At 37.8% G+C, this 27,348-nt stretch overlaps 1 protein-coding gene across 10 annotated transcripts in view; it reads left to right on the top strand.

Moving 5' to 3' along the window:
* The window catches only part of Ankib1 (ankyrin repeat and IBR domain containing 1), a 112,910-nt gene that overhangs the window by 21,414 nt on the left and 64,148 nt on the right, over positions 1-27,348 (top strand). For all 10 annotated transcript variants that reach the window (XM_042272758.2, XM_042272760.2, XM_006991215.4 and 7 more), the window contains exons 2-4: positions 5,739-6,007; positions 8,501-8,801; positions 19,406-19,588. In XM_042272758.2, the coding sequence (XP_042128692.1) occupies positions 5,820-6,007; positions 8,501-8,801; positions 19,406-19,588 (672 nt within the window). In that variant the 5' untranslated portion in view covers positions 5,739-5,819. The remainder of the gene's footprint in view (positions 1-5,738; positions 6,008-8,500; positions 8,802-19,405; positions 19,589-27,348) is intronic.

Raw genomic sequence — 27,348 nt, 5'->3', positions numbered from 1 at the left:
AAGAGGGGTCCCTTGTTGCTGGAGTTACATGTAACTGTAATTCAGATCCTCTGGAAGAGCAGCAAGTGCTCTTAAATACTTTCAATGAAGAATTTCAACATACTTTTTGGAAATCTACTATAGAAAGTAAATAGTCATGTAAAATAATGTTAAAAAGTTTTATGACTAAGTACAAACGGGAAAGATTTAAATGTATGTCATTCTGTTTCTACGATTTTAAGAATTAATAATATTTTATGCTACTAATAACAGTTTCCATGTAGAGAAATAGCATGTACATGAAGAGAGATTATGTTGTATTGATTGTTTTTATGAAGTATAGAGCTTTACATATTTTGTCAGGTTTAATCTTTAAAATGGCATTCTGCAGTTAGTAATATATTCTAGATGAGAAAATCAAGGTTCTTAGTTACAATCTTGTCAATTACAAACTAGTTCTATTCTTAAAACTTTCAATTCACTATACCATAGAGCATCAGTTAGTCTGTATAAAAAGTGTATATGACCAAACTAAAGTAAAGCCGGTGTCAGGAAGAATTGAAAGGGGATATATAGGTTTATGCAAGTGACTGTACCATTTCACAACATCCCCCAAAGAACATGGACCAACATCTGTATATACTTTCTTCCTATTTCCCGGTTTTCCAGCATTGCCTGCCTTTTCCATTTTATAATCTAAGGCATGGCATTTAGTTGTCATGCACACTTAGTCTCCACTAATCTGTAAACGGTTGTACAGTTTTCTCACCTCATTGATCTTAACACTTTTGAAGAGTAGTGTCTCAATTCTCGCTTCTCTATCTTCTCATTTAAATGGGTATTAAGCATCTTTGGATGAAAATATTATAGAACATAGGAAATCTTCTTGTATATCAAGTCAAATTACATCATGTTATTATGTTACAGGAGGTGTTAGCCTGGATCATTGTAAGTTTACTTTATTCACTTAGTATTATCAGTATTAAGGACATTATTTGAATATGTGCTAACATCTTTCTCCTCAATCATCTGCCTACTAATTAAAAAAACAACTATGTTGTTGGTACAGTAAATGAAAGGAATGAAACTATTTATAAGTGATAAGTAGACAACCCCCCCAAACTAGGTTTTTCAAATTTCTAGGACTAAGAAGTGAATTTAGCAGGTTCACAGGATACAGGGACAATATGCAAATTGAACCATATCTCTGTATGCTAAAAATGAGCGTGGGGGTGTTCATGTAAGTTTGTGTACATAAGCACTCTGGTACACATGCTGCAGGTGTGTGCAGAAGCCAGAGTTTGATGTTGGATGTCTGTCTTGATTGCTCTCTACTCAGTTTTCTGAGATACAGTCTCACTGAACTGGAGCTCATTGATTCAGTGAGGCTTGTCAGCCAGTGTACTCCAGGAATCAGCTCTGCCTCCCAGAAAGCTAGAGTTGCGTATGTGCCCGTCTAACTTGTACATGTATCCTAGGGAGCCTTGTTCATCAGGCACGTTACCTGCCGAGCCATTTCCCTAGCCCCTGAGCATTTGATTTTTATTAAAGTGCCATTTAGAATAGCACCATCAAAAGACTTGTACTATACATCCAATTTATACATTTATGTAATATTACATGTTACATAGAAAATATTCCTTAAAGGTTTTGATTCAAACAAAGAATGAACAGTTGCTTTGGGTAACTGCAGCTGTGCCTGTGAAAAAGAACAGGGACATGGCTGGCAGAGTTCTCGGCAAGACTTCTGAGGAGAATCTGAATGGCATGAACGAAACTCTTACTTGACGTGCTTCTGCACACTTCCAGGTTTATTGATCAGATTTTAAAAATGAAACAGTCCTGAAAATAACAAAGCCGCAAAAGGCTTCTTGATGCCATTATGCCTTTCAGCATGAGTAGCAGTAATATTTAATGCACATTTAGAGTATTATTGATTTTTTTAAAAGTCGTCTTGTAACTATTTAAAGTACTCCCAAGATATATTTGATGTAAATTATTGTTCCTGTAGATCATTTTGCTAAAGTAATATTTTTATATAAATCAAAGAAATATGTTGTTAATCTAATATACATTATGGAAAAGTTTGTAACTAAGCAGCATTGCATCAGAGGAGTGAATACCAAAACACCTGAAAGCTTTCATATTCTTAAGAGAGGTACTTCACAACCTACAGGATATCCTTTATATTTATGTAGATAAAAGTGTACAGTATGCTGAGTGGAGTTCTTATTAAGAATAATGTCAACCAGGCATAGTGACACACCGGTCCTTTCAGCACTCTGGAGATGGAGCAGAGTCAGGAAGGTCACTAAGTCAAAGCCAGCTTAGGTGTCTTAGTGAGATGCTATCTCAGAGCACAATAACAAAAATGTTAAATTGTTAAATGCTTAGAGCCATACACAACAAAACATTCTTTTACTGAGAACGAATACTTTACTCTGCACTCTGTTAAGCAAAAGAGTAAACTAAAATCTAGACTGTCCCTGAACAGTCTCAGAAGACTCTATAATACACTGTGAGAAGTATAGCATGTGGGAGAGAAGATTTGCTTCTTCCACAGATGAGACCATGAAGTAGTATGTCAGGCTAAAATTTCAGCAGCTCTTTTTGTGACTGGTGTGGTCAAATTAATGTATTAATATTTATGTACATACAAATACATGTAGCATATAAAGTAGTTATTTAACAGTGGTAATCTTCAGGTAAATAGTCTGGGTTTTCTTTGTGGTTCTTCTAAATTAAGGGTCTCATGTTCCACAGGCTGGTCTCTGCTTCACTATGCAGCCTAGTGTGACCTTGAACTCCAGAGTCTCCTCCACCTCCCAGGGTATTACATGTGCATGTCGCCACACTTGGTGTATGTGGGGCTGGGAATCAAACCTGTGACTTCATGCAAGATTCACAAGCATTCTACCAGCTGAACTACATTCTTAGACCCTGAGTTTTGTTTTTGCTTAGGGGAAGTCAATATTCATATTTTTAAAAATTGCTATGAATATATTTGTATACTTAAAACTTTATAAACCAGTAACAGAAATGTCAATAAACAATTGATTTGTGGCCTTGTTGAGGATAATGGTGAACCATTATGGACTTCTGTAGTAAGCACATAATTCCTGTCTCTAAAACAGGTTTGGTGATTTCTTACCCTGATAGTTAGTTGGAAGGAGCTTTTAAAACATTGATGTCTGTATATTGAAATCACCCAAGGAGCTTTAAACATCAATGCCTAGGTACTAGGTACAACACCTGGACACTTTTCCTGGAATTTAATCCAACACCTGGACACTTTTCCTGGAATTTAATCAATCCAATAGGATTGTTTGAAGTTCTCTAGGCTACTAGGATATATTGCCACATTTGAGAGCCACTATTTTATAAGAAACTTAAAGGTTTTTCCATCATTCAAGTTGTTCTTTTTGAAATTGTTACTGCCTTGTAAAAAAAATTCATTTTACAACATGAATATTATTTTTCAAGTGATTTTTTTTTTTTAAAGCTTTGCTTGGGTAGCCAACCTGTCATTGAATAAAAAAGGGTAACGTACACATCCTCTGCATTTACCTTTCTGCCTTCTGTATTGTCACACATTCCCTAAGGCATGAAATAATTATATCCCTGCCCTGTACAAAAGCTGGTCATTATCAGTCTATTAGATTAGACTTTAAGTTCCTTATCTTTCCCAACTTGTTTTCATTCTTATCGCCTGTTACTCAGTGCTAGCGTCTAAATGCGATGCATCCTTACCAGCTCTTCCAGAGCACTCCTTTTTCATGTCTGCTTTTGTTTATGCTGTCTCCTTTGTTGCTAATGTTGATGAGTACAGTTCTGTTACTGTGATGAAATACCTGAGAGGGGAGGGAGGGCTTCCTTTTGCTCAGTTTCAGAGGGTTTAGGCCCCAAAGCATCAGGGCCTGTGATGGCACAGTACATCGTGGTGGGAGTATGTAGTGGGGGAATTCTGTTTAACTCAAGGTCACAGGGAAGCGCAGAGTGAAGAAGGGACTAGGTCTCCTAGAGCTATGTTCCTCAGTGTCACAGTTCACTCCTGATGGTTTCACAGACAAAATGGCTCTTTGGGGGACAGTCACATCACAGCAATAGGAATTTAACGATAGATACAGAAAGGATACTTAGAACTTTCTAGCATTGAACCATTAAACAAGGTCTGTTGTGGATACTTGACATAAACTTTCTCTCATGATCTTTATACCCGTGTCTGCAAAATAGTCATTTTCCTTACTGTGCAGATGGGAACTTGACATTTTCAGGGGATAATTAACTTGCTTAAAAGTAGTCTCAGCAAATATGACATTTCACATTTCAGATATATATATATATATATATATATATATATATATATATATATATATATAATTTGCTTTCCTTTCCCCCACTTCCCATTGCCCATTTGGTCATCATGACTTCTTCCCACATGTAGTGTGCACAGATATTTAATGTTTTCAGCCTTGCTTTGAATCCTTTGTAGAGGAAAATTTAATGACTTTAAAAGATAGGATAATCATTATCTACATTTACTGTGTCTGATCAGTATCAATAAGTTGTATAGTTTTACATGTATTTATATTTTAAGTCTTTTTCTGGTAAGTACTTAGCAGTTTTATTTTTCCTGAACTATAGTTCTTAATTGAAGAAAACCTTTTTGTTCTTTTCTTAGTACTGCACAAATTGACTTAGTAATACCTACATATAATTAACTGGGCTGTGTTTCTAGTTGGGGTTTTCTAAAGGAACAGAACTGACAGAATAGCATGCACTTGTGTGCTATTCTGTGTGCGTGCATGCGCGTGTTTGTGGAGGGGTGCTTATTAGAGTGGCTTACAGGCTGTAATCCTAGTAGCTCAACAATAGCTTATCTTTTGACCAGAAGGTCAAGAGTTCATTAGTTATTCAGTCAGTGAGCCTGGATGTCTCAGTAGTTCCAATCTGGTGCTGGCGTGGAGAGCTGCTGTCTTACGTCTCCATTAGAATTCTGAAGAAGTAGGTTCTAATGCCAGCAGATGAATGCCTCAGCAACAGAAAGATGGACTTGCCAGCAAGAGTGAGGGAGAAGGCAAAAAGCAAAAGCTTTCTTCTTCCTTGTGCTTTTATGTGAGCTGATGGCAGAAGGTGCAGCCCAGAGTTAAGGTGTGTCTGCTCATCTCAAGTGATTCCAGTCAAGAAAATTCTCGATGGGCGGTGGTGGCGCACGCCTTTAATCCCAGCACTCGGGAGGCAGAGCCAGGCGGATCTCTGTGAGTTCGAGGCCAGCCTGGGCTACCATGTGAGTTCCAGGAAAGGTGCAAAGCTACACAGAGAAACCCTGTCTTGAAAAACCAAAAAAAAGAAAAAAAAAAGAAAATTCTCCACAGGTGTGCCCAGCTGCTTGGGTTTTAGTTGATTCTTGATGTCATCAGGTTTTAAACCAAGATTAGCCCTCATGGAGTATAAGTGTATTCAACCATAAAAGTCAGTGCAATTGATTTTCTCCTGTGAAGAGAAAAGTTTCTAAATGTAGACAACTTTTCTAGATAAAGTGCAGCTGTACAGCCTTATAATCTTGGTATGGTAAAATGTTAAAATTTAACTAGAAGTTAATTTGACCAATGTTAAAAATATGACAAATTTGGCAGCATGTAATATTTTTTTCCCTTCATCTACTTCCCAGATATTATTAATATTTGTAATTGTCTCTTTAGGATACTGCTTTGTAATTACTTTGTTACAATCTAATTTGATAACTTTTCCTTCATTAGAATATACAACATGTTGTAGAAGTATTCAAGAAGTGGCTGAAGGAAGAAAGTGCCACTGCCTATCAGAAAATAAAGCAAAACATGGGAAATACAACCACCAAATTCCGCAAAGCACTCATCAATGGTGATGAAAACCTGGCTTGCCAAATATATGAAAATAATCCTCAGCTAAAAGAATCCCTTGATCCAAATACATCTTATGGAGAGCCCTATCAGCACAACACTCCATTACACTATGCTGCTAGACATGGAATGAACAGAATATTAGGGTAAGTGTTACTTTAAGCCCATTGATAAGTAATCAGCGGAAAGGAAAATATTTGTGATCTTTGAAAATGAATACTGGCATAGATCTGTGTTATGTGATACTATTCTGGGTTAAGTTTTCTAAAAACTGAGAGTACCCAAATAATTTGGTATGATTGTGATTTAGTATGATCTATATTGTTTCTGGATCAAACCAAAAGTTCTAATAGTGAAGGTAGCTCACACATACTTGTTGCTTTGAATGTATTTTTATCCAGAGTGTGATGTAGAAAATAGACAGATTAGACTACAGAGGAAAGTTGAATAATCTCAAGGTAAGAGTGGGCAATAGCCAAAGGGACCATTGCAGAGCAGTGTATTGTCTCAAGAGTGAAAGTAGTTAAAGAGATTAAGAATAATTCAGAGACATTTACCATTAGAAGTGAAAGACTATCAACAGCACACTAGGGACGAGCCCTTCCTCATTATCAGAAATTTATAAAACTAAGAACTGAAACGACAGAACTCTGATTACTGGAATTGAGATCTGAGTCATAGCTTAGCTCTGGGTTATAGGTATGATATCCTGAACTTCCTGGAAGGTCATTAATAGATAACTGTCTAAACATAAAATTATTAGCTAGCTAGAGGCTTTCTGTTTAAAAAGAAAAAAAAAAAGTGACACGTTAGTTTCCCCTCACCTAAGAATCAACCCAAAAGAAAAACCCTCTCAGGAAAAGCTGTCTGTTGTAGAGACTTAAGAAATAATACAAAAGTTGCCTGAATTATAGAACAGACAAAGTGACCTCTTTGGTCATTGTTCACATTCACCCCTTACGAGTGTACATTGTTTTGCAATGGCCCCTTTGGACCACTAACTGCCAACAAACCCTCTGGGAGGGAAGGAGCCTCATAGGCTCTTCCCCTACCCGTGATAAAATACTGAATGACCCAGTCTTGTTCAAGTCCTGTGCAGATCGGCACAGCTTTCATGAGGTGAGGAGTGAGTACAGTAGTTGCTATGTCATGTCCAGAAAACATGTTTTTGCTGCATATCTCCCTGTCCGCTAGCTCTTGCATTCTTTCCACCCCTTCTTCTGCAGTGTTCCCTGAGTCTTAGAAGGGGTGGTACATATCCCAGCTAAGGATGAGCATTCTGTTGTCACGTTTGGCCAGTTACGTTTTCTTCAGTAGTTGGTGCCCACTGCAATACAGCACTAGTCTCAAATGGTGAATGAGAGCTGAGGCCTTAGGCTGACATTTTCTCAAAAACTAATTAGATCTTTCAAGTAAAACAACTGCTGGTCTTTGATGCTTATGATAAAATTTGATCTTTCAAATGAATGCTAAAATTTTGAAAGACTCATTCTTTATATTCAACTTGACAATTTCCAAGTTCTTATATTCTAATAAAATTGGTAGTGATAAAAACCAATGTAATTTATTATATAATAAAGATAACATAGAAGGTTTCTGTAACTCAGTGAATCAGTATATTTCACATTGGTTTATAATTATTTAAAGTTCTGCACTGATTATAAAATTTTAAATGTAGCTTAGACCATTAGATGTTTAGTTAACACTACAAAAAGTTCACTCATAAGTTTTTAACTAATGTTTAATAATCTGCCACTTGTTAGATTTTTGGTGCGTTATCAAATATTAGCATTCAATCATTTAAAAAGGCAATTTAAAATTACTTTTCTATTTTTTAAACTATTTAAAGTCCAGATTTTGTTCATATACTAAACTCCAACCAACATATGTTAAGACAGACTGAGTCCTTTGAAAAACTCATCTGAGTGTTGGAGAAGCTAAAGGAGGAGTGGACAAAAGCCCCACCCCTAATCCAGAAACAATCTCTATTGATAACCACTTGTGAATGAAAACTTAGTTTCCTTCAAGCGAGTCTCACCAGGGAAATAAACTATTCTTCAGGGCAGGCTGCATGCCAGCAGTAGATACCAACAAAAGAATAAACTCAGTGCCATCGTTGGAGGTTCCTTGACTCATAATGCCATGTCAGGGCTTCTCCTTTATGTTTTGATTCTTTTATTTTTATTAATTTTTTTAAAAGTACCCTTTTGCATTGGGATATCCTCTACCCTCCTCCTTTTTTCTCCTTTTTTATTTTCTTTCCCTTTCCCTTCCCCCTATTTTATTCTCATACACTATTTAGACACTAAAGTTCATTTTTCTTGTGTATGTGTATGAGTCGTGCACATGAGTGCACCCAGACATGTGCCCCAACTCGTGGCGGAGGTCAGAGGACAACTTTGAAGAGTCAGTTCTGTCCTTTTACCATGAGTTCTGTGCCCGTAACTCAGATTGCCAGGCTTGTGTGGCAAGCTCTCTACCTTCTCAGTCATTTCACTGACTCCCAATCTTCTTAATTGAGTGATACTTCAATGGAAATTGGATTTTTAGCTCTGAAGTAGACCTTACCTTTAAAATTGTTATCTTCTTTGTATTTTTAGGTAGGAAAAAGTTGTTTTTATCCTTCCTTTCCATTTTAGGACTTTTCTTTTTGGTAGAGATGGAAACCCAAATAAACGGAATGTGCATAATGAAACATCTATGCATTTGTTGTGTATGGGATCTCAAATCATGATCTCTGAAGGCACCCTTCATCCTCGCTTAGCACGCCCCATGGAAGATGATTTCAGAAGGGCGGATTGTCTGCAGATGATATTAAGATGGAAAGGAGCAAAACTTGACCAGGGTGAATATGAAAGAGCAGCTATTGATGCTGTTGATAACAAAAAAAACACACCCCTTCACTATGCTGCAGCCTCAGGGATGAAAGCCTGTGTAGAGGTAAAGCCTGGTTTCTTTTCAGTATTTTGTGCTAGAAACTGTGTGTATTGATAATATGTGGTTGTCAGTGTTGGCTTTGTCTTAGCAGTTCTTACCTCTTTATTCATTGTAAAAGAACCAAAGCCCTTTATAAGTAGAGTTATTTCATTGTGTTAGGGAACAACAACAACAACAACCATGCAGCTTGCCAGCCTTTTGGAATACAATGTAATCAAGATCAATAATGTTAACATCTCCTAAGATAACAAAGTCAGCTAAGTACTGTCATACTGAAAATAATAGGGTTTGGGGTTTGGGTTTTTTTTTTTTTTTTTTTTTGTCTTTTTTGAGGGGTGATTTTTTTTTTTAATTGCCAGATTATGAAATTTAACAGATCTTGAATGTAGGGGAAAATGACATGTACGACCTATTGATATATTTTCTTTTCTTGATTTGTTTATCAAATAGGTAACTGCTAATAGATGCATTTGTTATACTCCTTTTTAAAACCTTGTCTTTAAAATATCTTGTTTCTTTTGAATCTGTGTTAAAGTATTCCTGAATACATATTACATTTTGATTTATAACTATCTTTATATAGTTTTATATATCTTTATAAAGCATCTTACAGCTTAGATTAAAAATCACCCATTTAACCCATAATTTCTTAAAAGACATTGTAACTGTCAGTGTCACAGCTTTGAGGGGGAAAGGTATCCTGGCAGTCGGAAGCCAAGGAATACCACAAAATCACACTGTACAACAAACCATACACAAGAGATTTATGGGGAGAGAAAAAAAGAGGTTGCCTCTGCTCAGGAGAGAAGGAACAAAGAACTGCGCAGGAGGTGGGCTTTATATAGGGTTTCTTGGGAGGCAGAGCTTTCCAGGGTGGCCTGGGATTGGTGGGATTTTGTAGGCTAATATTGGGGCAAACTCAGGGATTGGTGGGATTCAATAACCTGATGTGGGGGCAAGCCGAGGGATTGGTGGGATTCTGTGGCCTGATCTTGGGGCAAGTTCAGGGATTGGTGGGATTCTGTGGCCTGCTCTTGGGGCAAGTTCAGGGATTGGTGGGATTCTGTAGTCTCATCATGGGCTTTTTTTTTAATGGCCTTTAGAGTAGCCTGGGGCCTGGCCACTTACTTGCCTCGCGGGACTGGACCTCGCACTCAGAGCAGTTTGGGGGCAGGGCTTGGGGGCAGGGCCTGGCCGCTTGCCCTATAGTAACTCTATATAGTATCATCACTACTGTTCATACCACAGTTCATATTTTCTCAGCTACCAACATTCATGTTAATCCATACATAATTGATAGAATTTCTTTATATAGATGTACTTAACTATGAACAGGGCGCCTTATAGATTGGATCAGTCTTTTTATTCTAAAATTTGTGTACTTTATTTTAAAAATAATTCTAATAAAATTAAAAATATATATCAAAGATTTAATATTTAATGTGTCTTTAGTGTTACACTTTTAAGTTGATATCAAAATTATGAATATATTTTTAAAGATTGTAACCACAATTTCATTAGCATAGGTAAAGATCAACTTTTGTTACTTCTTGAACTCTTATGATCTTGTTTTCTATTACTGCCATTTGTTACTTGTTAATCTTTTAGAAACTTTGTCCTTTTGTTTTCTCTGTTTGTATCACCTTTGCCCACTAGTTAGTGAATTATGATCATTAACATGAATCTGTTTCCAAGCAGTGCTTTTGAACATTGACTCAACATGTAAAAAGATGTCCTAGGCCTTGGAGGGAATGCATATCAACAGAATTCCTGACTTTTTACACAAGCTTTCCTGAATATTGTTCTGCACTCCCTCCTAGGGAAGAATCTGTTGTGGTGACTCACATGTGTGGGACTCTGTGGTTCTTTAAATGTGTTAAGGTAGAAATAGCTTGTTCTTGTTAGTAGCAATAATGCTCTTAGTTTCTGCTTTAATAACTTGCTTCCAATAATTCTCAGTAAGCAATGTTAAGTAGAGGTCAGTTTTTAGTGTATTTACAATGTTGTGTGTATTAAACTGTTGAAAAACTGGGGTGGTAATTTTACCAGTATCTTTTGGTTGTTGTTCACAGAGGGGTATCTTATATAGTATTTGGAAGGTCTGGTGAGTGCCATGATATATGTGTGTTTCTCTTTGCACTGCTTAATCTACCAGCATAACACATCACATGAGCCACTCTGGTTTGGTGACTGTTCTGTTTTCTATATTGAGAAAAGCTTGTTGATTTACTGTAAAGCATTCCAAATGGAGCCTTATGAACACCTCACATATATTCCAGCATTTATTGACAAATTTTAGTGTAATATTTTGCCCACTTAAAGTTTATCACCAATGTCTTAACTATACTCTTGTTCAGCTTTAGGCCCTTACTGACTTTTTTTCATGCTTATTGTTAAACTAAAAGTATTTCCCTGGGAAGCATATATTAACTTCTCTACAGAGGCCTTATCTGTTTTCCTAGCATAAGTGCTTAAAAGAAACACATGATAATATGTAGCCTATTATGTAACTAAAGTTCCTAGAATGTCATGTATCTTATAAAATTTAGTAGCATGGGTAATTTAAATACTTTCAAACTTCTCTACATTATTGCTTACAGTTTTTATTATAAGAATAATAGGGCTAAGTTCAATTTCTATAATAATTTTTTAATATTTTTAATGCTTAGTGGTACTAAGTGTCATATAATGGTATAGGTTGAGTGAATAAATACCACCAGATATTTATTTTTCATAAAACTATGAAATTATCTAGTGATGGAAGGGGCAGAGATGTTTATTATTGGTCTTGCCTATGGGACTTTAACTTTTAGGGGATCATATTTATGGAAACATTTCTTCTCTAGTTGTTAGTTTTGGTTCTCTTCTTTACATGTGTTAGTTTTCTCATTGCTTTGACAAAAGCAGCTTAGGACACAGTGTGAGGTTGTAGTTAATGACAGCAGAAAAGCGTGATAGGGTGCGTGGCTCTGACTGTGGGAGGAGAGGGTCCATCTGGGACTCCTTCTTTAAGGAAAGACCAGCAGGCAGAAAGCAGACAGTAGGACCAGGCTGTAACATTTGAGAACTCACTAGCTTACTCTCCTGATTCTTGCTAGTGCTTTCTTAATCAACTGTTTTTCTTTAAAACAAAACAGCAACAACAACAGAAAACAAAACCCACATAAAATTAGAAAATCTTCAGGCCTACTCCAGTGACCCATCTCCTACAGGGAAACTCCACTCCCTAAAGGTTCCACATTCTTCCAGAACAGTACTATTAGTTGAGAACCAAGAGTTCAAACACCTATTTCATATTCAAGGTATATTTCACATTCAAACCACAACAGTATGTTTATTTAAGAGTAGAATTTAGAGAGTTATCTGGGGCTGGAGAGATGGCTCAGTGGTTATGAGCACTTGTTACTTCTGGCAAGGACTCTGGGTTCAGTCCCCAGCACCCACATGGTGGCTCACAACCAGCCCTATTTCCAGATCCAGGGGATCCAACACCCTCTTCTGAACTCCAGGCACTCACATGGTTCATAGGCATACATGCAGGTAAAATACTCATAAACAAATAAAAAAAGAATTTAGAAAATTATTTGACAGTTTCCTCTACATTTAATCATTTGCAGTTTCCTTATGGTTCCTGTTTTCTGTTTGTTTGCTTGCTTGCTTTTGAAATTAGAGTCTGTTAATGTAGCTCTGACTGTCCTGGAACTCACTATGTAGACCATGCTGTCTTCGAAATCACAGAGTTCCACCTGCCACCTGAGTGCTGGGGTTAAAGGTGAGCATCACCATACCCAGTTACGGCTCATCATTTTGAGCCATGGAAATGAAATGCTTATATCAGTACTCCTTCCTATTCTGTGTTCCATAAGTGCATGCACACACACATATACTCATACTCATGCATAGCATGAAAATTACAACCCCTTAATTATGTTGTTTTTAGAACCTTAAGGTATCAAGGTATTAAAGGCTTTGCACAGAATTGCACCTGTGTCTGTCTCTGCTGCCTTGACTGACTCCTTTGAAGTTTCCCTATGCTTCTGTGTTGCTTCTGCGTTGACTTCCTCATAAGTATATTGTAGCAGTCTCAAATTCAGTATTTCTGAAGCTAGACTCACTCACGTCTAGGTAATAGCTTGGGTATCTGGTTTCTCCTAATGATGCTGCCATTCTCTGCAAAAGCCTTTTTACCTTGGATTATTCACATATGTTCATTCTCATTCCCCACCTTTCCTATTCCTATAATTATAGTGTCTTCATAGAACAGAATTATTTGAGTTAATAAGTTCTTTTCTGTTAAAGCATAGATAGTAAATATTTCAGGCAACTTAGCCAGTGAAGCCTACAAGTAACTGTAGATAATATGTTAACATATAAACAAAGAAGGAAAGCAGTGTTCTGATACATTGTTATTTTGTGAACATTGCCAACTCATTTTCTTACAACTTTTATATGTCATGAAATATTCTTCAGGCTACTTAAAGTGTTTAAGATCTATACAAATTCATACAGAAGAGGCAGCTAGCTTGGTTTGGCCCAGCAGCCCCAGTTTGTGATAGCCCTCCATGTAATATAAAGAATTGGGAAAAGGAACTGTACCTCAAAAACACACTCACTCCCTCTCTGCCCCCATGGTATGTGTGTGTATATAGCATTATTGATATATCACATCCATTTGCTTTAATAACAGAGGGACATGAAATATTCTCTGTATGGATGCCCAGTACACAAAAATAAAGCTTCAGTAGTACATAAAACTGGCTGGAATTTAATGTGATAATACTATGGTTTTCTTTGTAGCTATTAGTTTATCTTTTCTGCTTTGGAATAGAAATGAACTTTGGTGAAGGGTGATGTCAATTAGCATAATCTAACAAAAACTCCATGACACTTCTCCCCTTTGGTAGACTTCCCCAAGGTAATCATAATCAGTAGGTCACGTTTATTTCTTTGAGTGATTAACCTGTACTAGTGGTTCTGTAAATGGCAAACATGACAGTGGTTTAGTTTCTGAGAGCTTCACACTTGGTGAAAAACATTTTTATAAAAATTAATGTCATGTCACATCTTTCTTACACACTTGACCCTAAATGTTTATGTGGTGTTGTAATTGTAACTGTTTGATCAAGGAAAGAGCATGAGAAACCCACACGTGGTAAGTCACAGTTCTCCTTATTGCCACCCACAGAACCTGCTCGACACAGGTTTCACACTTCATTGAAAGCCATAAAAACCATTCACCAATCAGACTGAAGAGTCTACCTAATGATGTTGGTTTTAGCACCTAGAGCTTTTTTACAAAAGAATATAAGGCTCCTCCAGACCAGCATCTAGGTAACTTCCTGTCTGGACTTCAGTCTTCTGATTATGTTGAACACCTGACCTCCAGATTCCAGAGCATAATCTGTATATGAGATTCTAGGAGTAATTTGGCCTCGTCCTCGCATGATTATTTTGCATGGCAGATTGAAAAATGCTGTTCAGGTTTCAAGTGTATTCAGATTGAAGAATTTTGTAGGGAAATAAGAGTGACTTAGAAGGAGGGTACACTAGGCCATATTAAATAGAAGCCACCAAGTGCTAGACATTCAGGGTCAGGACCAGAAATATGAGTTATTCAAAAATTTTAAATGGAGAAGTAGTCTTATGCAAGCAAATATAGATCTATTAGCCTAATGCTTCTTGCCTTGTTACTTCGAAAGGACCCCAGCTAGTGTTTATATCAGTCTTCTGAAAACTTACTGGAAATACAGAAATTACAGCTTGAAGTCAGACCAGCTGAACCTGAATCTATAGTTTAATGGACTCTTACCTCAGTCACTGTCAAGTGTCAGTCATACTCAGATTAAAGATTGAGAAGGCTCGCTTTGAGCACAGCTGAACTGGCTGGTTGTGTGCCAACTTGACACAAGTTAGAGTCATCAGAGGAAGGAGCCTCAGTTAAGGAAATGCCTGTGAGATCCAGCTGGAAGGCATTTTCTCAATTAGTGATCAGTGGGGGAGGGCCCAGCCTGTGGTGGGTGGTGCCGTCCCTGAGCTGCTGGTCCCCTCCATGGCCTCTGCATTGTCACCTCCTTCCGGGATTCTACCCTGTTTGAGTTCCTGTCCTGACTTACTTCGGTGATGAACAGCAATGCTGAAATGTAAGCCACATAAACCCTTTTCTCCCTTACTTGCTCTTTGGTCATAGTGTTTTTGTCACATCAGCAGAAACCCTAAGACAACAGTCCACATTGAAATCACCTGTAGAATTAGTGCCCATTCCAGGTCCATAATGGGACTATCAAGGTTTCCAGATCATTCATCCATAGTTTGAAAACCCTGTACTGGAACAGTACTTCCAACTGTGACTTCCCAGAGACCTCACACCAGTGCAGTTTAAATCCCTGAAGGTTTAAAATACTCTGTGTGTCTCCATTATGTAGTGGAAAAGTAGAGGAATAAGAGGGCTAAGGTGATATTGGGCAAAGAATACGAAGAGAAGAATTTCCAGGAAAAGAGAGTGGTCAGTCATGTGACATGTTACAGAAAGGTAAAGGAATCAGAGGAATAAGATTAGTAGGTTGGAGTGACGGCTTTGAGGGATGGTATTTCTGTAAAACCATTCAGATAATGATCTGATTGCTGGCAGTAGTTGACTTGTTTTACAGGGAGATATCAACCACAATTTAAGAAATGTGACTGAGAAAGCATGTGTAGTTCTGTGTCACTCATGATAGGGAATACCATCTGAGAAATGTGTTGTCAGGTGCTTTTGCCATTGTGTGAACATCACCGTGTATGTATACAAACTTGACTGATACATTCTGCTATATTCCTTGTGTGCATAATTATATATGCTGTTGTATGCAATTGGTGAAGAAGTTGGTCTGTTTACACTGTCATCATCATGTGAGTTATACATTGCTTTACCACCTTCACAAGGCCACAATGACACTCTCAACCTATGGGTCGTACCCCTTTGGGGACTGAATGGCCCTTTTACAAGGGTTATCTAAGACCATTGGAAAACATATTTACATTACAATTCATAGCAGTAGCAAAATTACAGTTATGAAGTAGCAATGAATATAATTTTATGGTTGAGGTCACCACAATGTGAGTGAGAACAGTATTAAAGAACCAAAGCATTTGGAAGGTTGAAAACCACTGCACTTTTTGAGGGATATTTGTACACTGTGTGAACATGTATTGCTATGATTGGCGCAATAAAAAGTTGAACGGCCAATACCTAGGCAGGAGGTACAGGCAAGACTTCCAGACAGGGAGAGAACTCTGGGAAGAAGAAAAGCAGAGTTGCCAGCCAGACACGGAGAGGAAGCAGGAGGTACAAGATGGAAGAGAGGTTGCATCATGTGGCAGAATCTAGATCAATATAAATGGGTTAATTTAAGTTATAAGAGCTAGTTGAGACAACCCTAAGTTAAAGGTCAAGCTTTCTTAATAAGTTTCTGTGTCATTATTTGTGAGCTGGTGACCAACAAAAAAGCTTGATACATGCACTAGATGATTGAAATTGTTCAGTATTGCTAAATTTCTCTGGTATTCCTTTGTATTATGCAGACTAAGACATCATTATGATCATCAAGCCTGTAACTGCATTAAGAAAGTAACTGGAAGAGAAGCAGGAGTCCCCAGTGCTAGGAGCTAAAATAGGAAATGAGAATGGAATTGGAGGGAGAGTGGAGTGCTCAGCGTCACTGAGGCTGTAGATGGCCAAAGGGCAATCTTAGCATTAGCAGAGACTTGAGAGGGTATTTGTACTGCATCTTTGTGGTTTGGTGTATGTGCTACTTACAGTTACTATTGCTGTGATGAAACACCATGACCACCGGATGGTGGTGGTGCACGCCTTTAATCCTAGCACTTGGGAGGTAGAGGCAGGCGGAGCCTCGAAAAAACCTGGAAGGAAGTTAGGAAGGGAGGGAAAGAAAGACCATGACCAAAAGCAACTTGGAGAGGAAAAGGCTTATTTTCCACTTACACTTGCAGGCAATAGTCCGTCACTGAGGGGAAGTCAGGCAGGAACCTGGAGACAGGAGCTGATGCAGAGGCCTTGGAGGGTGCTACTTACTGCCTTGTTCCTCATGACTTGCTCAGCCTGCTTTCTTGTAGAACCCAGAACCATCAGCCTGGGGATGGAAACACCCATAACAGGCTGGGCCCTCCCTCATCAATCACTAATTAAGAAAATGCCCTGCAGCTGAATCTTATGGAGGCCTTTTCTCATTTTCTCTATTGATGTTCCCTTCTTTCAGATAGCTTGTGTCAAGTTGACATAAAACTAGCCAGGACAATTTGGTTTAGCTTTTGGTTTTTGAAGGTCTCGGGTAGCTCAGGCTGAGCTTGAACTTGATCCTCCTGTTTCCACCTCCTTAATCCTGGGAGTACAGTTGTATACCACCTTAGCTGACTTTCTATTACATCTTTTATTAAAATTATACGAGCTACCTTATTTAACAGATAGACCATTGTAAACTTAGTCTTTATTTAAAGTAGTTAAATGATGTGGCCAGTCAATACCCCTGAATCAAAAGGGAGGTGTGGAATTTGTCTTGAATATTGGGTTACTCCTTTTCTTCTGAAATTGTGAACCAAAAAATGCAGAATTAGAAGAATCAATTTGTTGAGATCATTTTATGTGCCAACAAGTGTTTAAGAGACATTTAAAAACCATATGAATAAAACCCAGTCCTCTTGTTTCTTCTTGCTTAGCTAATGAGAATACATAGGAAGATACTTGCCGTGCTTTGGTTAGAAAACTACCTTTTCTAAACCAAACTCCCCATCATGTCAAAGCAAAACAACTCAGTTTGTATAGAAAAAAAAATCTTATCTCCACCCAGCATGACTTTGCCTGGTACATTTCCTGAACTTATTTCCCAAAGGCCAGTGGGCTGAAGTACTTTTTTAATGCATTACCTTCCAGTGTTTGACAGTACTTTTAGCTATTTTTCCATGCTAAAGGTGGCATACCAGCAGATTTTCGTCCTGTTGCAAACATGGCTGTCTCCCTTTATCACTGATTACAAGGTTCTTACTTACACCAGCTGTGACAGTGGTTCCCTCAGCCACTCGAACCAAACTCACCTGGGGACCTCTTGCACAGCTGTCTGTTTGTCTCTGTTCCAACAAGGTCAGCATGCCTCTCAACAGTGGCTTACCTGTCCCTCTACATACACACCTTTTGAACCCTCATTGAGTAAAGACCATACTTCAGCATTTCCTTTTAGAAGATTCCCCTTACCTGAGAGAACAATAAACATTTCAGTCCCGAAGAACTTTTCATTGGTTGGTAATGAAGAGTATAAAATTATTTAGATGAAATACCAACTTGGATTACCCTTTTACAAAATAAAAGCCTCTACAACATACATCAGACAGTAGATGAGAATCTGGGCAGAACTTGACGTCTTCATTTTATGTGAGCAGTGTGGCTGACTTAGCTCAGGATCTAGAAATGATTAAAAGTTAGTCAAACTGTGTGAATCCAGTCACACCGCTCTCCTGGGGAACTTGGGTCACATTCTGTAAATGCTAAGATAACAATGCCCGTGTCACACAAGCTCATTAATAGTAAGGCAAGAATGTATACTTAAAGTACTTAGCATAGAGAGTCTGACTAGAAGACACTATGTGACTTACTGTATTGCTCTGAGGGTTGTAATCCTATAAAAGAAAGTTTATGACAAGCTGTGGGGCTGTCCTGTGTTCTTCCTGATGTCTCAAGACACAGTGGACAGTCTTGAACTTTTAGCCCTTAGAAAAAATGTAACTGGTAAAGCCAGCAAAAATGTCAGTGTGAACAAGTCACGAAAGTTCTCGACAAATTATATATGGGGATATCTTACTTCATCTTACTTCGCAGTAAGCAGTTCTCTCTTATTTTGAGAAATATTGAAAACAGCTTTGTTTTTTACTTGGAAATGTGAGGTTAATTCATTGTTTCACAGAATAATGCTGGGACAAGTAAAAACTTTTGTCTGTCATGTCAGGACATCCAGGTATTAGTGGTTAAATTAATGGCAACTGTGTCCCTCTTAAGAAAGATGTATAGGCCAAATATGGTGGCACACATACACACAATCCCATCATTCTGGAACCAGCATAGGAAGACCGAGTCCAATGCCAGCCTGGGTTATATTTAAGGCTCTTGTCAAGGAAAGAGAGAAAGAAAAATCATAAGAAATTTTTAAAGTTTAAGCATTGAATAACTATAATCTTTTTTTATATTTAAGTAAAGTTTTATTTAGGTATGGGAAATTGACAAAATACTTAAGAATTTGTTTTTAAAGTTGAAGATTTACTTTCTTTAGCCAAAGAAACTCATTTATTAGTAAAACAAGAATTCTGAACCTTAAAAATCAAAAGTCATTGCTACCTGATGCCTTTTTATTATTTAAAATACATTTATATTTTAATTTAAATTTTTAAATTACATTTTAATTTGATTTTACATTAAAATACATTTAGATACATATATCTACTGTACATTTTTGTTATGACAGTCATACATTTAATTTCTTTAATGTGTAGCATTAAAATAACTTAACCCAATCTGTAGTTTTGAGGTTTTTTGGTTTTTTATCTTTTTAAAAAAACTCTTTTAGCTTTTAGTAAAACATGGAGGAGACTTGTTTGCTGAAAATGAAAATAAAGACACTCCTTGTGACTGTGCCGAAAAGCAGCACCACAAAGACCTGGCCCTCAGTCTGGAGTCTCAGATGGTGTTCTCTCGTGACCCGGAGGCTGAGGAAATAGAAGCTGAGTATGCTGCATTAGACAAACGAGAGGTAAGCTGACTTTTTTTTTTTTTTTTTTTTTTTTTACTTAAATTTTTTTCTTTAACTCAGTTTGGTGGTCATCTTTGCAGTATGCTAAATAGCCTCAGCAGTACTTAATCCATAGCTGTAAGTATAAAAATACATCTAGAAAACCTGAATGTTGAGTCTTTCCTTTAACATGTTTATGTGTCTACTAACATGTGAATAAACGTGTTGGTGTTTAATTCCTGTTACCACTTACCGGGATAACCTCATGGCTCCATTCTCTATTAGTCTTTCCCTCTCTCACAGGTTGCCTTTGGCAACACAAAAGTTTTGCTGAGTCCCACCTGAACACAAAAGGAAACTGGAACAACTGAACCCCTGTCGCTCTCTGCCATCCCTGTCCCTCTTTTGCTACAGTGCCATGTCTCTGAGAGTCTGTACCTACCAACTTCCTCTTCCTGTCCCTGCATCAGGCCAGTCTCTCCGTGTAGAATGGAGCTATACTTGACGTGGAATCCCATTGCTCAGTCTTCCATTTCTCCTCATCTTTCCCGAATGCCTCACAGTACTTCACACACTTGCCTCCTGCCTCCCTTCAGACACGTGCTTGCTTCCCTTGTCTCCGTAGCATCACTTTGATCTACTAGTGGCTCAAGTGTGAATGTGGCAGACAGTCTTGATCCTTCATACCTCCTTTATCATTGCACATGACATGCAGACAGTCAAGAAGTCTGGTCCTTTGACCTTCGCAGACATTACCTGACTCTGTTCATCCCAGTTTGTACTCCTGCTCTAACCACAGCGTGTTCGCTTTTCATCCCAGCTGTTGTCATACCCCTTAACGACGACCTGCCCTCCATTATGACGACTGTAGAGTCCACTTTCTACATAGACGACAGAGACTTTTATTTAATGATATCATAGTTTTAAAACCATTTAGTGACTGTACTAGTCCCTTTTGGTGTCTTACCATATAAAAATACTTCAATCACATTAAATTTGTACTTATATACATTTACTTAGCTCATAGTATCAGAGGCTGAAAATCCAAACAGTTTCTGGCAAGGGCCCATGATAAATAGTAAAGAATGCACAAAAGCAAGGATCACAGTATAAACAGGAAACCAGAGGGAGGCTTGAGCTCCCATCCCTTCCCTTAACTGCCTTAAGAACCTGCTACTTGAGCCTAACCATTAAGATCCCACATTATAACTGTGTACATTCATGGCATACAATATGATGTTTTGACACATACACATTGTGGAATGATTGAATCAAATCAGTTAACATGGCTAGTTTGGGTGCTGGCAAGGGAACCCAGGGCCTCATGCATGCTCAACATGCAATCTACCACTGTGCTACGGTCCCAACCTTCTGTCACGTTTATGTTATTAAATCTGAAGTTACTCAATACATACTCCATAAAGTTGAGAACAGTTATTCTGCTGTCCTGTAGATTTCAAAACCTGTTCTTCCCATCTATCTGAAACTTCTTCCCCTCATTATTTCACATAAGTCTTACCACATGCTGTAAATGATTTTGCTTTCTCTTTTATTGTGTTTTTCTGTTAGATTAAGGCTAGAAGTATAATCTGCTTTTTTTCAACACAGAATTACAGTGCCTAACACTGCTTGCATGAAGTAGGAAACCATAGATAATTCTTAAATAAATTAAACCACAGTAAATATTTTCCTCTCCAAATGAATCTGATTCCTCAGTGTTTAGTGTTAACTTGGTTTTAACAGGAACTATTGGCTTGTGTGCATATCATGTAATCATTATTTTATTTTTCTCATGAATCCTCAAAGATTTATGAACTTTTTGTTAATTTGGATAGTCTGTCTTTTAGTTAGTTTAGATAAGGGTTTATCTGTCTTGTTGATTTTCTCAAAGAACCAGCTTTTTGTTTCATTGATCCTTTGTATTGTTCTCTTTGTTTCAATTTTATTGATTTCAGCCCTCAGTTTGATTATTTCTTGCCCTCTATTCCACTTGGATGGGCATACTTCTTTTTGTTGTAGAGCTTTCAGGTGTGCTGTTCAGTTGCCAGTGTGAGATTGCTCTAATTTCTTTATGCAGGCACTTAGTGCTATGAACTTTCCTCTTAGCTTTGTCCATAAGTTTGGTATGTTGTGCATTCCTTTTCATTAAATTCTAGGAAGTCTTTAATTTCTTTATTTCTGTCTTGACCTAGTAGTCATTAAGTAGATAGTTGTTCAATTTCCATGTGTTTGTAAGCTTTCTGTTTTTTTCTGTTGTTGTTGAAATCCAATTTTAATCCACATTGGTCTGATAGCATGCAGGGGTTATTTCACTTTTCTTCTGTTGAGACTTGCTTTGTAACTGAGTATGTGGTTAATTTTGGAGAAGGTTCCATGAGGTGCTGAGAAAATGGTATATTCTTTTGTGTTTGGGTGAAATGTTCTGTAGATATCTGTTAGGTGCATATGATTTATAACATCAGTTAGCTCCATTATTTCTATGTTTAGTTTTTGTCTGGATGGCCTGTCCATTTGTGAGAGTGGGATTTTGACGTCTCCTACTATCAATGTCTGAGGGTTGATGTGTGACTTAAGCCTTAGTAATGTTTCTTTTACAAATGTGGGTGCCCTTGCATTTGGGGTATAGATGTTATGAATTGAAACATCTTACTGGATTTTTCCTTTGATGAATATGAAGTGTCCTTTCCCATCTCTTTTGATTAATTTTGGTTGGAAGTCTACTTTTTTTTTTTTTTAGACATAAAAATGGCTATACCAGCTTGCTTTCTTGGTCCATTTGCTTGAAAAATCTTTTTCAATCCTTTACTCTGAGGTAATGTCTATCTTTGATGTTGATGTGTGTTTCTTGTATGCAGCAGAAGGATGGATCCTGTTTTCATCCTGTTAGTCTGTGTTTTTTTATTGAGGAATTGAGTCCATTGATACTGAGGGATCAATGATTGTTAGTCCTGTTATGTTGTTGTTGTTGTCAGTGATGGTGGTGGTAGAGGCGGTGGCAGTGATAGTGGCGCGGTGGCAGTGGCAGTGATGGTGGTGGTGGGAGTGTGTGTGCAAATTCTCTTTTAGTTTTGCTAGTGTAAAATTATTTATTTCCTCTACTTTCATGGATATTGTTAACCTCCTTGGGTAAGAGTTTTCCTTCTAGTACCTTCTGTGTGGCTGGATTTGTAGATAGACATTGTTTAAATTTGACTTTATTGTGGAATATCTTGTTTTCTCCCTCTGTGGTGAATGAAAGTTTTGCTGGGTATAGTAGTCTGGACTGTGGTGATATATGTAAACCAATAAAGCTTTCCTGGGGATCAGAGAAGCAGAACAGCCAGCCACTAGTTCTTACCTCTATGAAATCCTCAGCCTCAAGAGAGTGAATTCCTGTTTCCTCATGCCTTATATACCTTTCTGTGTACTGCTATATTACTTCCTGGGATTAAAGGTGTGTGTCACCACTACCTGGTTCTGTTTCTCTCATGTAGCCCAGTGTGGCCTTGAACTCACAAAGATCCAGACAGATCTCTGCCTTCCGAGTGATAGAATTAAAGGTGTGTGCCACCACTGCCTGACCTCTATGTCTAATTTAGTGGCTGGCTCTGTCCTCTGATCCCCAGGTAAGCTTTATTGGGGTACACAATATATCACCACACTGGGCTGGCATCTGCGGTTTCCTAGTGTCTACGAGACATCTGTCCAGGCTCTTCTTTCTTTTAGAGTCTCCACTGAGAAGTCAGGTGTAATTCTAATAGGTCTGCCTTCATACTTGCTTTTTTTTCCTTGCAGTTTTCAATAGTCTTTCTTTGTTCTGTATATTTAGTGTTTTGATTATTACGTGGTGAGAGATCTTCCTTTTCTGGTCCAGTCTATTTGATGGTCTGTAAGCTTCTTGTACCTTTATAGGCATCTCCTTCTTTAGATTAGGGAAATTTTCTTCTATAATTTTGTTGAAAATATTTTCTGGGCCTTTGAGCTGGGTTTCTTCTTCTAGTCCTATTATTCTTAGGTTTGGTCTTTTCATAGTGTCTCAGATTTCCTAGGAATAGAGTCGGGGGCCAGGGGGAGGGGGCACCTAGAGAATGGAGGAGGCCTACCGGAATTCTGCTGGCCAGTGCACCCTCTGGTCCAGCAGGGACTCACCACCCAAGTTGATTGTTAGGCCATGGAGACAAGGAGCAGAGGGGTATTGGAAGTGGGGGGGGGGGGGGGCACCAAGAAAGTGGCGGAGGTCCTCTGGCAGCAGCCTGCCTGAGCTACTGCAGTGGGGGTGGGGCACAATGGAGAGGGTGGTGGAGACGCCTGAGGACTGTGCCTGTGGGAGGCTAGAGAGCAGAGGGAACAGAAAGAGTGGGGACGGTCAGTGGGAGACTGGCCTGCCTGCTCTTCTGGAAGGCATGGCCTGGGTTCGCAATTCTGAATTATAATAAATAAATACACTTGAAAGTGTAAAAACAAACAAAAAGTCACTTTCCTGACTCGATTCACCAAATGGTAACAGTTTTTTATGCTCTCAGATATAAGCAAGCATATATACTCAGTTTTGATGTGAGTAAAATCATTTTAAATTCAGTTTAATAAAATCTTTTTCCCCACTTTGAGACAGGGTCTCTCTGTGTAGCCCTAGCTGTCCTGGACCTCGCTGTGTAGACCAGACTACCTTCCACAGGTTTTCCTGCCTCTGCCCTCTAAGTGTTGGTATTAACAGTGTCTACCACCACACCTGGTTCTCAAGTTTTTTAAATTTAACAATTTATTTTTAACATTTTTCCAAAGTTGGGACATATAGTTTATATATTTTGACTGGTTTCTTACTGAAGAACATAACTGATTTAGATAATTTTAAATGTTGTACTTGAGCTAAGGTTTCTCTTCATTTTATGGCATAGATAGTGTGTGACATGTCCTGTAAATTATGGCACATCTTAATTTAGTCCAAGTTGCCTTAGTGCTATTATTCTAATTCCAATAATAAATGAATCAGATGAGTTGGGAGTCATCATCATTTTTGTTTGTTTTTTAATCTACTTCTTATTCTCATGATCCAACAAAACCATCTGCTTTGGTGGGCAGTGTTCTAGGAGAGTGAGTATCAGTGAAGAATAAAAGTAGGCTGCCTGCCCTCCTGGTGTTTAGTCCAACAGAGAAACATAAGAATTGAAGAGTTAAATGAGCATATAATTTCCATGGAAGCCATGATTTTTTTTTTAATTCAAAAACACTGGTGATGATTAGGCCTCTGTAAAATATGCATTATAAAATGTACATGTGCCTGCTTCTGAGTAACTGAAGAGAAAATGGCAGTACACTGGAGAAGGCTACAGGTCCTTCTCGTGGCAGATGATCTGGCCAGCAGAACAAACACACTTGCTTTGTAAGCAGAGCTTCCTATCTGGTGGAAGTGTAGGCTACCCAGGTATCCACACTCAGCAAGAACCACTACTCAAGAGAAGAAGCTGGATGAAGGATTTCCTGTGTAACTTTTTTTCTCCTTTCTTTCCCAAGCTAACCTCAGAGATCAGCTAAAAAAAAATTAATATTAAAGGGAATAGAAGCCATGTCTTGAGTTTGTGTGTGTGTGTGTGTGTGTGTGTGTGTGTGTGTGTGTGTGTGTGTGTGTGTATACAGGGTCTCTTCTGCTGCTGTGTTGGATTGGGGGTCAAACCCAGGGATTCCAGCCTGTGCACAAGTGCCTCAGCAGGCTGAGCAATCTTTTCTACAATAAACGTATTCACCTGTAGCTGGGGTGGTTGACTAGTTTCAATTCTGGAATAAGGAATAGAAAAAATAGTCTTTTCCTGATTCCTTTATATCATGGTCTTTCTGAAATCATTTTTGAAAGTAACTTATTTTTTTAACTGTTATCAAAATAGTGTTTGTGTATTAGGCTGTTGCTTATTTCTTTTGTGGTTCTTTCATAGCAGTAATATACACAAGATTACAGAAGAAGTACTTTTATTCACAGTTTCTTTTTAATTTAGTTTCCTTTTTTGTATCAGTTTTGACTTTATTTGAAGGTTATTACTGGCTTATAATCTGAAAATAGTAACAGTTTATCTTTGCAACAAGAAAGAGAAAGGCAACTTCCTTTTTATCTTTGACTCGGAAGGGAGAGCTAGTGTGTACTTGAGACTGAACAATGTATTGAAATGTTTCACATGACCTAATTACAGCTCTGCTTCAGAGTTTCACAGAGATGTGCTCTGTGCTCATGAAGGCAGTATGCCTTTGTCCTTTAAGAACTCTTCCATTGTTACCCACTTCAGCTGAAAACTGCAAGCAGTTAAAAGCTTATGTATATAGACCACTTTATATTATCCCTTAACTATCTGAAATGTAAGCTCTCTCTATGTTGTCAGAATTGTCAGAAAGGGTAATTTTTATTAATTATTTATTTGTACTGTTGGGTTATAGATAACATTAATCTATAGAGTTGTGATTAAATTCACTGTTTCCTTTCTACTTTGTTGATTCAACATAAAGAAGGTAAAATGATTACTAATCTGAAGAAGAACTTTTAGGAAATACTTGCGAGAAACACATAGTTGCCACCATTGGAAATACCTAACTCCTATTGCTGAGGCAGGGTGGGATCTCTAGGAATTCATGGCTAAACTTGGAACACACTTTGAAGAAGCTGCATGATAGATTGTATGTGACTTCTGGAACACATTCTACAAATTTAACTATGAAGGGATATATTGTGTTTTTCAGGGGAGAGTGTGGTTTATAATTAGCTTAACAACAAACTTTGGACATTTCTAATGATACCTAGGATTAGTTGCAGTGTTTGTTCATTTAATGATGCCCCATTTGGAACCCTGGATTAAATTTCCATTTCTTTGTAATTAATTTCATATGATAAAAAAATTTTTTGAACCTAAGTTTGCTCCTCAGTTTTTAAATGGAAGAGCTCCGCACACTACCACTGCACACAGGTACCGTTGTATCTCCTTAATATCCTAGAGATTTTTATTTTTAAAGTTTATCATTCTATTGCTTTCAAATAATCCTCAGCATTTTATAGGATTACCTTAACATTTGCCCCTTCTATATTTTTATGTTGTTACAATGATACTACATTTTCTTTTCTTTTCTTTTCTTTTCTTTTTTTTTTTTTTTTTTTGGTTGTTTTGTTTGTTTATTTCGAGACAGAGTTTCTATAGACCAGGCTGGCCTTGAACTCACTGATATCTGACTGCCTCTGCCATCCAAGTACTGGGATTAAAAGCATGCACCACCACTACCTGACTCACATATTTTATTTGTTTTTTGTTTTTTTGTTTTTTGTTTTTTGTTTTTTTTTTTTTTTTTTTTTTGATTTTTCGAGACAGAGTTTCTCTGTGTAGCTTTGCACCTTTCCTGGAACTCACTTGGTAGCCCAGGTTGGCCTCGAACTCACAGAGATCCGCCTGGCTCTGCCTCCCGAGTGCTGGGATTAAAGGCGTGCGCCACCACCGCCCGGCTCACATATTTTATTTTCAACGGTTTTTATTCTTAACTATTCTGAGTTTTGCAAACTCGGGAAAATCATTTTAAATGAATAATGAGTGTTATAACATGTAGGTATCATATAATTCTATTAATATATATTTGAGCTGTTTGCATTTATTTTCTTTTTCAAATAACACTACAGATGACTGGTTTTGTTCACGTTGGAATAGATGAATGTTCCAAAGAAAAGCTTAAGACATCAAGTTGTTGAGTTACATGTAGTTTTATATGTAAAATGAAGATTTTATTTTCACATAGTGAATCCAAAGACCAACTTTCTAAAAACCTTACCAACACAAAAT

Source organism: Peromyscus maniculatus, chromosome 3 (genome assembly GCF_049852395.1).
Source record: "Peromyscus maniculatus bairdii isolate BWxNUB_F1_BW_parent chromosome 3, HU_Pman_BW_mat_3.1, whole genome shotgun sequence".
Taxonomy (NCBI): domain Eukaryota; kingdom Metazoa; phylum Chordata; class Mammalia; order Rodentia; family Cricetidae; genus Peromyscus; species Peromyscus maniculatus.
This window is presented reverse-complemented; position numbering and strand designations above follow the sequence as displayed.